Source organism: Heptranchias perlo, chromosome 17, assembly GCF_035084215.1.
Source record: "Heptranchias perlo isolate sHepPer1 chromosome 17, sHepPer1.hap1, whole genome shotgun sequence".
NCBI classification, from domain to species: Eukaryota; Metazoa; Chordata; class Chondrichthyes; order Hexanchiformes; family Hexanchidae; genus Heptranchias; species Heptranchias perlo.
The window spans coordinates 12899132-12912298 of NC_090341.1; the positions used below are offsets into that span (position 1 = coordinate 12899132).

Below are 13167 nucleotides of genomic sequence, written 5' to 3' on the forward strand. Positions count from 1 at the left end.
CAGTGTGAGCAGCACTACTCACCATAAAAGGTGCGAGTCCATTGCAGTCATCTTTCTGACTCCACAAAGCCTTTCCACCATCTACAAGGCACAAGTCAGGAGTGTGATGGAACACTCTCCATTTGCCTGGATGAGTGCAGCTCCAACAACACAAGAAGCTCAACACCATCCAGGACAAAGCAGCCCGCTTGATTGGCACCCCATCTACCACCCTAAACATTCAGTCCCTTCACCATTGGCGCACCATGGCTGCAGTGTGTACCATCTACAGGATGTACTGCAGCAACTAGCCAAGGCTTCTTCGACAGCCCCTCCCAAACCCGCAACCTCTACCACCTAGAAGGAGAAGGGCAGCAGGCACATGGGAACAAAACCACCTGCACGTTCCCCTCCAAGTTACACACCATCCCGACTTGGAAATATATCGCCGTTCCTTCATCGTCGCTGGGTCAAAATCCTGGAACTCCCTTCCTAACAGCACTATGGGAGAACCTTCACCGCACGGACTGCAGCGGCTCACCACCACCTTCTCAAGGGCAATTAGGGATGGGCAATAAATGCTGGCCTCGCCAGCGTCACCCACATCCCGTGAACAAATAAAAAAAATGACACACAGCATACATTAAGATGGGGTCAAAATGATTGCCATGCCCCGACCATAGGGACGACAGGAGGGCCACACCTAAGGCTGGGATCTGGTTATTTCATGTCCTGGCCATCCCCAGGAGTTTCTTGTATGGCCTGTTTGGGTCGTAGCTACTGCCCGCTCCAAACAAGATCATTGACGGAGGAGGGATCAGGGCCGGGAAGTCCTGTCAGGACATCCGGAGAACATATCTTAGCACTTATGTCAGGATTTTTTGAGCCCATATCTCAGGACCTCATATGAAGAGGTTTGGCAAAGAGATGCCAAAGTCCATGGTACTTTGTGACAGGATGGTGCAGACCTCAGTCGCTCGACCCATTTTCCTTTTTTCAATAAGTCTATTTCACAGCTTGATCCTGGTTCTCACATAGTCCGGAGGAAGCAGCAGTTAAAGAAATGTAGGCCAATTAAGTAGATAGGCTAAGGAGTGGAGGTGGATTTTAATGCAGATAAATGCATGTTAATGTATATGGGAGCAGAAAACAGCAAATGTGTACAAGATGAAGAAACGTGCATCAGCAAAGATGGAAAAGGAAAATAATTTGAGAGTAATTATCATCACTCACTAATAGTTTCCAGTCAATGTAAGCTATTAGCAACACAGCTAATCAAATGCAAAAATTCATCTCATGGACCACTGATTATATGTCAAAAAAAGTTATTGTAACCCGGTGAAGCCACATTTGTGCTGTGTACAATTCTGGGCATCTTAACTGCAAAAACACACAGGGGTCAAATTCCAGGAGTGTGCACACTGATACCCTCAAGAGTCGACCCTGCTCAAGTATGTGAGGTTGAGGGAGGGCAGCTAATTTGAATGGGGCAGGTGGGTAAATGAATGGGGTTGTCTGCCCCCCCACCCCTTCCCCCTGAAACACAGAAATTTGGCTGTTAACTGGCCCCCTTTGAAGGGGACTGCAGTTACAAAAAGGTAAAAAAAAATTAACTTACGATCTTCGGGCGTCCAGGCTGCTTCTCTGGCCTGAACCGCTCTCCTCATTCCAGAGGTCCACTTCTGCTCATTAGGAGGCCGGTACATCTTTTCGCCCTTAGTGTACTGGCTTCTAGCCTTACACTGAGTTCCTGTGAACCTATAGGGAATCCATGCTCCCCTTACATAGACGGCCGTGTAGGTGCGAGTGGAGGCTCTGACCTTACAAGGCCATCCTGGAAACAGGGTCCCGCGGTTGGGACCATGGCGTATCCAAGTCCCAGCAAAGCTAACGGCAGCCCCCGATCTCCCGCCAAAGTTATGGTGAGAGTCCCCCAGAATGGCCAAGGAATTTCAGCCCTTTTGATGCATTGGAAAGCGTTAAGAGAACAGCAGCAAGGATAATGCTAGGACTTATGGCTCTGAATTATAAGGACAGCTGAATTGGTTTTCATTGAAGAAAGTAAGTTGAAAGAGACTTGGATCAAGGCCTATAAAATGCTGAGAAGCATACACAATGCAGTTTTAAGCAGGCTTTTTAACTTTGATATTCAGTAGAGAATGAGAGGACACAGGTCAAACTGAGCAAGTCTCAAATGAGTCGAGAGATTAGAAGTATAGTGGATGTTGGGAGCTGACTCACAGCAAAAACATCAGAAGCTGTGTCGATTAATTCCGTAAAAATACAGCTGGATAAGTATTTGAGAAAAGGATTGAAGGTTATACAACACAGGACAAAATAGTTCCCTCACTGCTGGGGCCGAGGGGTGGGTGATGGTTGCCTTTGGCGTTAAATTGGGGAGACTTGGGGATAGATAGATATTCTGGAGTTTTAGCAGGCTAATCAAAATGTGAAAAAGGACAATAGGTTAACATTTCAGTTTAACTGTGTTCTGATGAAGAGCTACAGCTGAAATGTTAATCTATTTTTTTCTTCAGATGTTATTTGACTGGCAGTCGTTTCCAGCATTTTTATTTCAGATTTCCAGCATTTGCAATTTTTTTTTAACCCATTCTGATTACCTTTGGAGATAAAGTATGTGTGTAGAATTTTCGGTCAGGAAATTAAATAGTTGGGGAAGTGTTCATGATGGAATAGATTGTACATAGATGTCATTTCTGTAGGTGTAGGATAGAGTGAATATTGATGGGCCTAATGATCTTTTCTCATTGTTTCTATATGTTTATCTTCAGGTCTGTTGGCTCAAATGTTTTTTTTCTCATTTCATGCTTTCTGTCTTATGTCCTTAGTAAGTTTCCTACATTACAACCATGACTGCACTTCAAATAGTACTTCATTGGCTGTAAAGTGTTTTGGGAAGTCCTGAGGTCATGAAAGGTGCTATTTAATTCAAGTTCTTGCTTTCTTCCTCCTAAACTCTTCAAACCCTAATATGGGGCAACTCTCTGATCCTGCCCACTATATATAAGAATGGCTTTTATGTCCGGTTGCAAGTGATCATTCTGTTAATAGCAGATATACTTGATAAAAGATTGCTTTGCAGATCCATGCTAAGTTTAGATTCAGAAGGACCCATTTTTACCATTATCTTTAAGTACACTACTTCACTATGAAGGGGTGTCCAAATGCTACAATGAGTCTGGGAGGATAGAGGGGAAAGGAGTCACACTAATTGAGACTTTTACACAAATGCTGTTCCACATATAGCAGTCTTTACCAGAACACAGTATTCCCCCCCAAACACCCAATTTTCAAAACTATTTTCTAAAATGCAATAGTATAAACCCCAGATTCCACTCAGCTAGCAAACACCACAGGCATGAACACATATAGGTTACTGGCTCATTCAGCTATCAAGTACAGACATTAATGTATATTAACTGAGGGCTTCATTCTGCTTTTAAAGAAAGACATTAATACATATATACCTATTTAACTATTGAAGACTGTGGACATTAACACATTTAAATTGCTGGCCCTAATCAACAGCAAGGACATCAACATATTTATTCAGCTATTGAACCCAGGCATTGCTCTTTTCAGCTGCACAAGTATTTGTTAAAAGCATTTCAAACTGTTCCACTTAACTGGCAATCATCGGCAAGTTGTCACGATACTGTTTATACTTCAGATTGCATTGTATGATAGCAGCAATAATGGGTATCACTGCAACTCAAAGAATGTACAGATTTAGGTGGGCTCTGGCTTCCTCGTTTTCTCTGTCCAAGTTTGCTTCATACTATGGGTTCCACCTGAAACATTATCTTGTGATAATCATGGTTGAGGAAGGCCATTTGGCCCATCTTAATTCATCCATCCAGAAACATCTTAAAGTCCCTTCCATTGCAGCATACAATTGTTTCTTAAATAAATCCAGGGTTTTCGTTTCTATTTGGAAGTCCATTCCATCTATGATCACTCTTTGCGTGAAACACTTCCTAACATCAGTCCTAAATTTGCCTTTCACTAATTTGAACCCGTGTCCCCTTGCCCTACTCTCTCAATTCATTTTAAAGTAATGTTCCAGATATATATTTTCCATTCTCTTAACTATCACATATTTTTATAAGATCACCTCTCAACTACCTCATTTCCAAGCTGAAAAGCCCAAGTTTTTCCAGCCTTTCCTCTTAACTCCGAGCTTTTACAGTAAAGATCAGCCATGCAGACCATCTTCAGCACTTGAATGTCTCCTTTTGTGTCTCAGAGACCAGAAATGGACACACTACTCAAGGTGTGGTCTGACCATAGCACTGTACAGTTTGATCAATTCATCATCCAACCTGTGTTTTACTTTTTTTGTTATATAGTTCATCATTCTATTGGTTGCTGTTTGCTGCCCTGCAAAAAGGATATAGAGGCACTGGAGAAGGTGTAAAAAGATTTACAAGGATGATATCAGAACTGAGAGGTTATAACTATCAGGAAACACTGAATAGGCTAGGGCTCTTTTCTCTAGAAAAGAGAAAGCTGAGGGGTGACCTAATAGAGGTCTTTAAAATTATGAAGGGGTTTGATAGGGTAGACATAGAGAAGATGTTTCCACTTGTGGAGAGTCCAAAACTAGTGGCCATAAATATAAGATAGTTACTAATAAATCCAATAAATAATTCAGCAGAAACTTCTTTACCCAGAAAGTGGTTAGAATGTGGAACTTGCTACCACAAGGAATAGTTGAGGTGAATAGCATAGATGCCTTTAAGGGGAAGCTCGATAAGAACATGAGGGAGAAAGGAATAGAAGGATATGCAGATAGGGTTAGATGAAGACAGGTAGGAGGAGGCTCGTGTGGAGCATAAACACCAGCACAGACCAGTTGGGCCGAATGGCCTGTTTCTTTGCTGTAAATTCTATGTAATTAATTGGTTAGACATGTTAATCAAATCTGCTAAGATTCCTAATTTCTTTCCACTTTAGCCATTTCAACACAATTCATGGAGTACATTTGTTGCCCATTTTTCCGATGTGCAATACTTTACATTTGTCTGCATTAATTTTCATCTGCTGTTGTTCACACACCTACATATTTTGCTCAGCTCATTCTGTAATTTCTAAGATGCCTCCTCTGATTCTGCTGCTCCTCCTCGCTTGGTATCATCTGTAAATTGGTTCAATTGAATCCAAATCAATGATGTAAATTACAAACAATGGTGGTCCCAATACTGAGCCCTGGGGCACCTTTCTCAAGTCTTCCCACCACCTCAACAGAATTCCTCTAATAACTAATTGGTGTTTTCTAACCGTCAGCCAATTTCTGGCAAAGACATGATGGGCCGAATGGCCTCCTTCTGTGCTGTATCATTCTATGATTCTTTATCCATTCCGTATCCTGTCAGATGCTGATTGGTGTGTGCATTGCTAGCATCTTCTGTTTAGATTTCAGATATAATTTTTCTTTGTCTCAAAAGTTTACAGGACTGAAATACTATTTCTCTCTTTCAGTGACCTGAATCAGCTCTTTTCCCTTCTTACAAAAAAGATTAAGCCCTCAGCTCAGTTAAATGTCAGCCTAAACTCAGGGATAGCATTCTCGCCTCTGAGTTAGAAGGTCATGGGTTTAAGCTCCACTCCAGAGACTTGAGCACATAATCTAGGCTAGCACTTCAGTGCAGTCCTAAGGTAGTGCTGCACTGTTGGTGGTGCTGTCTTTTCAATGAGACCTTAAACCAACGTCTCAAGTGCACACAGCAGATCCCATGGTACTATTCGAAGATTTGCAGGGGAGTGCTCCTGGTGCCCTGGCCAACATTTATCCCTCAACCAACACCACCAAAACAGATTACCTGGTCATTTATTTCATTGATATTTGCAGGCCCTTGCTGTGCACAAATTGGCTGCTGTGTTTCCCTATATTACACCAGTGACTACACATTGAAAGTACTTCATTGGCTGAAATGCCCTGGGATATGAAAGGCACTATATAAATGTAAGTTCTTACTTTCTCAGCTCAGTCATTAAATAGCATGCTGATTTAACACATCGGTGGGCCACATCGTGTGGTAGGATGAGAGTTCTTGCCCGCAATTCCGTGCAACATGGGTTCTCAATCCTCAGGAGTTCCACTGATACAGAACAAAGTCCATCATTCCAAAAGGAGGGAAGGGAAGGGAAATTCCACAAGCTTCCCAGCAGCTCACTGCACAGCACCATTGACAGAATCAAAGTTCTGAGCTCAACTCTGGATGCTTTATGCTCAATGTCCAGGCTGTCTTCACACTATTGAGACTGAAGATCCAACTCAGCTTCATTTTTTACAACCGTTGACTTTAATAGTGGCTCAATGACACTTCTGGATAATATTTATTGCAGTATAATGTATCTTCAAATCAATCATTGTGGAACAAATTACAATCACATCCCTGTGGTTAATTTTAGGTTCAATCTTTTATTTTGCTATATGTAGCATTCTATGACCTGACTGGGATAAGGTATGCAGTGTAATTAGCATTGCTGCTGTAAAATACTGCATGGGAATAAATGTAAATGTACCATCTAAAACACTAATAGCTACAATGAGACTGTAAGAATCTCTTTAATTGTTCCAATCGTTGATCTTCAGTTATAATGGGGATTTGTTTCAGCAGCAGCTTGTCAAATATAACACTTAATGACTGTACATTGTGGGCCTATTAAAGTTAATGGACCACACATATAACGTGAGTTTCAGGTGGTTCATAAACATTGTGTTGTGGCTCATTAAAAAAGTATCCTTCAAGGCAGTAACACTGGTTTGGAGGACTTGCTCAAGTTTCTCAAGGTTCACTCTCCCAGTTTATTTCTTTGGCTTTTTATATAAAAAAATTATTTACAATGACATACAGAATACTAACTTTAAATGAATGAAGTCTGCTTGCCTGCTTGAGCAATGCCGCCTGAATCTCTGGGCGTGTCTTCTCTTCCTGACAGATTTTGTGGGCGTGTCTTCTCCTCACAGACTTTTCCAGCCATGCGGCAACTCACGCTGCTCAGAGGCTGGGTTGATAGCGCACATTTTGTTTAAAATTCAAATTCAAGCAATTCAACGCCACAGAGCCCATTAATTAAATTTGCAGGAGCTGCGGTGAGCGTTGCTGCGTGATTTCTGGCCCATAGTTAATTTCCAGAATATTTCAAGATCTAAGCTGTGTGTTTTTCTTTTTTGAAACTCATATTAATAGCAGTCCTGGAATGTTTTTCCTCTTTGTTTTGGCCTCTATAGCTAGTCCCTATTGATATGTATTGAGCCATTACACAGCTTTTACACCAACTCAGATGACCAACAGAACATTTACTCTGACCTTACACATACTGTTCTTTATCCAGCTGTGTTTTCCTCCTTTATGAGAATCATCCAGACAATTAGCATGCAGCAGCTGCTAGTGTATTCCATGATAAGCTCTTCCTTTGGCTTCTCTATCAAATAACTTTTCATTATCCTTTAGAATTAGGCTTCTGGATCAGATCTTTCTGATGTCACGTTATATTCTTAAAAACAGCTATCTGCTATAAACGGAGATTAACAGAGGCATTTTCAATTGAGGGAATTACTGAGATGTGAATCACATCATTTTCCAGCACCAGGATCAATTGTTTCAGCAACTTTGTAAATCATAATCTTGCACCCAATTTTTTTCTCTTTGCTATTTTAAAGGAAGTGTTAAACTGTTCATTTTAAATGGGCTAACTCCACTAAAATAGAAGACATTGGAACTTGGTATGAGTATGTCAAGTATTCATACAATAACTTCTACCCTTATATGTCCATATAAAAATACATGCTGGAATAGCACAGTTATTTGGAATGCTGATTCCAAAAAGACAGACCTGAATGTTAGAGACTCAGCCAATAAAAAAATACATTATTTACAGACTGTTCACACAGGGTGTGAACATTAAATCAGTACAGTTTTAGAAATTTCATTTACGGCCAACTGTCCAAGAGTGGAGAAACAACTTTTCTACCTTTGTTTTCTAGAGCAGATCAGCAGTATAATATCTCTGGAGTACGTTTCTCACCTTCACACCCGCCGTGCGTGACCTCCGCAAAGGGATTATCACACTGGTTGCACTGACGTCCAATCACTCCTGGTCTACAGTGGCATTGGCCGATTTCTTGATCACATGACCTGGAAAACGAGCCAATGGGATAGCAGTCACAAGGCAGGCATGCATCGCTTCCAACAGGACGATAGTGAAACTCCTGGAAAGAACAAAAACAGACTTTTGTTAAATAGAATTTAGTCACACAATTTAGTCTTTTGTATGACCACAATATATGTGAGACCTCTTTTCTTGCTTATGAAAACCATGAACCTAATCAATCCATAAATCATGAGTAGAAAATTGGAATTCTAATGCAATAGATTTTTAAAAAATAAATATTTTGTTAGTCAAAAATTAAAGATGGACAACTTTAGGGATTGAGTGGTGCAGTCAATTAAAAATCTGTCCTTTCACATCTGGATCCTGGGTTCAAATCCAACCCAGACAAACGAAATGTTAAACGGATCTTTCATTTATGAGTGTTGAGAACAGTAGAGGATGTAACACAGAATTTAATTCAAAATGGTACTGTACTGGAACCAGAAACTAGGTGAAATCAACACAGATGCATACAGTAAATATATACATTTTAACTCTGTGCTGCCATTGTCAAGTTATAGTTGATAGAAAAAGGGGTATAAAAATAGAAAACAAAGTGAAGTGGTTACACATGACAGAAATATAACTGTAGAGGACACAGTTGTTCAGAGCAGTCTAGACTGACTGAGAAAAACCTCTCACTGTACAAAAGCAAACAATTTTACAACACCAAGTTATAGTCCAGCAATTTTATTTTAAATTCACAAGCTTTCGGAGATTTTCTCCTTCCTCAGGCAAATGTTTCAAGAGCTCCTTGAAGCCTACGCATTTATACATATAGAACAATACATGGTGTTTACAGACTGCCCCTGCAACTGCCCGTTGCCAAGGCAATCACCGTGTTCAGACAGAGAGGTGTCACCTGCAGAACCCCCGAATACACATTCAACAAAAAAACAAACAGGGAAAAAAAAAGAGAAAAAAAAACAGAGAGAGGCAGAAACATCCGGAAGGCAGAGAGAGCCAGCAAATGACCCATTATATTAAAAACAGATAACATTTGTTCGCTGGTGGGGTAACGTGTAGCGTGACATGAACCCAAGATCCCGGTTGAGGCCGTCCTCATGGGTGCGGAACTTGGCTATCAATTTCTGCTCGACGATTTTGCGTTGTCGTGTGTCTCGAAGGCCGCCTTGGAGTACGCTTACCCGAAGGTCGGTGGATGAATGTCCATGACTGCTGAAGTGTTCCCCGACTGGGAGGGAACCCTCCTGTTTGGCGATTGTTGCGCGGTGTCCGTTCATCCGTTGTCGCAGCGTCTGCATGGTCTCGCCAATGTACCATGCTCTGGGGCATCCTTTCCTGCAACGTATGAGGTAGACAACGTTGGCCGAATCACAGGAGTATGAACCATGCACCTGGTGGGTGGTGTCCTCTCGTGTGATGGTGGTATCTGTGTCGATGATCTGGCATGTCTTGCAGAGGTTACCGTGGCAGGGTTGTGTGGCGTCGTGGACGCTGTTCTCTTGAAAGCTAGGTAGTTTGCTGCGAACGATGGTCTGTTTGAGGTTGGGTGGCTGTTTAAAGGCGAGTAGTGGAGGTGTGGGGATGGCCATAGCGAGGTGTTTGTCCTCATTGATGACATGTTGAAGGCTGCGGAGAACATGGCGTAGTTTCTCCGCTCCGGGGAAGTACTGGACGACAAAGGGTACTCTGTTGGTTGCGTCCCGTGTTAGTCTCCTGAGGAGGTCTATGCGATTTTTTGCTGTGGCCCGTCGGAACTGTCGATCGATGAGTCGAGCGTCATATCCCGTTCTTACTAGGGCGTCTTTCAGCGTCTGTAGGTGTCCATCGCGTTCCTCCTCGTCTGAGCAGACCCTGTGTATTCGCAGGGCCTGTCCATAGGGGATGGCCTCTTTGACGTGGTTAGGGTGGAAGCTGGAAAAGTGGAGCATCGTGAGGTTGTCCGTGGGCTTGCGGTAGAGTGAGGTGCTGAGGTGCCCGTCTTTGATGGAGATTCGTGTGTCCAAGAAAGAAACTGATTCTGAGGAGTAGTCCATGGTGAGCTTGATGGTGGGATGGAACTTGTTGATGTTATCGTGTAGTCTCTTTAGTGATTCCTTGCCGTGGGTCCATAGAAAGAAAATGTCGTCGATGTATCTGGTGTATAGTGTTGGTTGGAGGTCTTGTGCAGTGAAGAAGTCCTGCTCGAACTTGTGCATGAAAATGTTGGCGTATTGGGGTGCGAATTTGGTCCCCATGGCTGTTCCGTGTGTTTGGGTAAAGAACTGGTTATCGAAGGTGAAGACATTGTGATCCAGGATGAAGCGGATGAGTTGTAGGATGGCTTCCGGAGATTGGCTGTTGTTGGTGTTGAGTATTGATGCTGTCGCAGCGATGCCGTCATCGTGGGGGATACTGGTGTATAGTGCCGAGACGTCCATCGTGGTGAGAAGTGTTCCTGGTTCAACTGGTCCGTGGGTACTGAGTTTTTGTAGGAAGTAGAATGGGTATTTGGTGGTGCAATGGGCTAGTGGTCCCATGTGAAACAAGTTTGGACAGTCAGAATATAGTTTCTAGTGGGTGCAAGGTTAAGGTATAAAATTGCTCCTATTCAACACAAATTGGCTAACTTACATAAAGACCACAAGTATGGCTGGCATGGGAAATAGAAATGTAAAACTGGTATGTAAGTGGTTGATTTTCTGAGGTTGGCTTTAAGTACATTGTCGGGGCAGAGACATTATGTAAAGTGTTTGTAATGAACAATAGAAGTCCATTGCACAATGTTGAATCTCAGAACAAGGCGCTGAGGAAATTGCCATCTATAGCAGGCTAGGAAACCTTACTGTGAACGCAGATTCGGTGAGGTGCAGAGTACGCTGGACTAATAAACACTTTTGTTATAAAAAAGTAACTTTGATGCAGCCAAACACACAATATCAAATTTAAAACTCATCATGGAATCTCAAGAAAAGTAAGAGTTATTTTCTTTCTAATTTTGATTGTATGTCCAGAATAAAACAAACATTGCAATCTGTGATAGGAAATAGGGCAAAGCATATTTAAACCTAAATGTGAATGCATAGTGTCAAGAAAGGCAAATAAAAGAGAAAAATATTAAAAGTCATTGTCCTGAGCAGAGGATGATACCCACCTTACAGTGACACTGGCCATTTGTCTTATTGCAGTCAGGATCAAAGCCCTTATTGATGTCACAGTTGCAGGGTCCACATGTTGGGTTCCCCCACCATCCTTTGGGACACTGCTGGTCAATTCTAGACCAAAAGTCAGAGGAGAAAAAAAAAGAATTCATTATAGCACTTAAGATCGGTGGTGCAAAGAACCCAGTAACCTTTCTTTAGATTTTCATTTAAAGTTCTTCTGTTTGCTGGTGCACAACCATGTCAGTGAGGGGCAGGATGTAGATTCACACCCATAATTCCCAACAAATTCTGAACCCAATCTTGGGCGTACCATTGAGAGAAGCATAGATCTGGGGCTTCTTGGCCATGTTCCAGTGGCAGGTTTAGACAGCAACATTTGCAGAGCCCTGGGGTAAATTACCTACTCACTGCAGTGTCAATGGGAGATATTGTGTGTGCTATGAGGTAAATCAAATTGAAATGGCAATAAAAAATTCTTACTTTCTTTTTCATGTCAATTGTGAATTATGAGATATGAATCACTTGTGTGATAAAAATTCTATTACAATATGAAAGTGCCCATAAGGATAAAAAGAAACTTGCATTTAGAAATATCTATAGAGAGTGCATGAGAGACGGGGGGAGGGAGGAGGGAGGAAGAGGGAAGGAGGAAGTGGGCATGCGCAAGAGAGCAAGATCACATGCACAGGCACAGAAGGAAGCATCAATATTTTGAATACTTCAGCTGTTTAAATAGCATGGCCCTGAATTTGCTTTCTGGTGCAGTGACAGCAGATCCTAGTCAAGGAGCGACTTTCACCGACCCACTTTCCAGCATCAGGAGCATTTAAAAAAATATACATTTTGGGCAGGTGCCTGAGCTATTTACAACACGACTGGAGCACCACTTCTGGTGGGGTGGAGGGGACCATTGCTACAGTGTTAAAGTGCCCCTTTTTAAATTGGCCAAGTTCCATACTGTTAGCAAGCATACGATACACCCGCCCCCAAGTGTCACAGATGGGTAGGAAGAGGGGCAGGAGACCTGACATAACCAGGTTCTGTCATAAATTCTGGTACAGTCCACTCAAATTGCAACACTTTGATGCTGAAAAAGAAAAGACAATTTGGGGTGTGTATATATCATATTTATCTAATGAACCAATGTTGATATATTTATACAATTCTTCAGATTTTCTCGTCAGAATGCTCACGCAACTTCATCACTTTTGTAGCTTGTGACTTCCATACACTCATAGAAATATATTACATTCCTTATCCTGGAGAATTATTTCATTTTACTTTATTTTGTTTTACCTGTGTTCACAGTATTGGCCAAAATGATTCTCTCCACAATCACATGTGTACCCGTGCGAGGAGCTGGGTTTGCGGCGGCAGACAGACTCATTCTCACATGGATTCAGCTGACAGGCATCGACACAAGACTCACCATAGTAACCTAAATATGAAACATTCTTAAATACTTCACGTCAACCTTCCAGCAACCTCTGCTCTTTTTTTCTGACAAACCCTTCTTAGGATTAGATTTAGTATTGCCAATCAAACTTGGTGTGGTTTATCACAGTGTTGTCCAATGCGTTTGGTACTAGTTAATTGGGAATCCAGAAGTGGCAAATTGCATTTCTGCTTAGTAAATAAAAACATACTTCAGCCAAATACTTCAATGTCTCCATAGCCATACTGAGGTGCAAATCTAGTTTGGTGATGCAACCACCATAATTACACTTAAAACCTCACATATTAATACAAAACTGCCCGATATTTATGTGAATGGAAAAATGTGAATAAATTCTGCATTTTAACATCCCCTTTCACAGGCTGCAATTTAAAATGATCACTACAGCACAATGTAATATGAAAGAACAGTTGGGGTACTTTAGTAGGTTATTCTAAAAGAACC

The 13167-nt window shown here is 41.8% G+C and overlaps 1 protein-coding gene across 1 annotated transcript in view; it reads right to left on the reverse strand.

The window, feature by feature from the left end:
• celsr3 (cadherin, EGF LAG seven-pass G-type receptor 3) overlaps positions 1–13167 on the reverse strand; it is a 243391-nt gene that overhangs the window by 65584 nt on the left and 164640 nt on the right. The window contains exons 13-15 of the mRNA XM_067999063.1: positions 12564–12705; positions 11258–11378; positions 8035–8218 (exon numbers count right to left, since the gene is read on the reverse strand). Coding sequence (XP_067855164.1) covers positions 8035–8218; positions 11258–11378; positions 12564–12705 — 447 coding nt within the window. The remainder of the gene's footprint in view (positions 1–8034; positions 8219–11257; positions 11379–12563; positions 12706–13167) is intronic.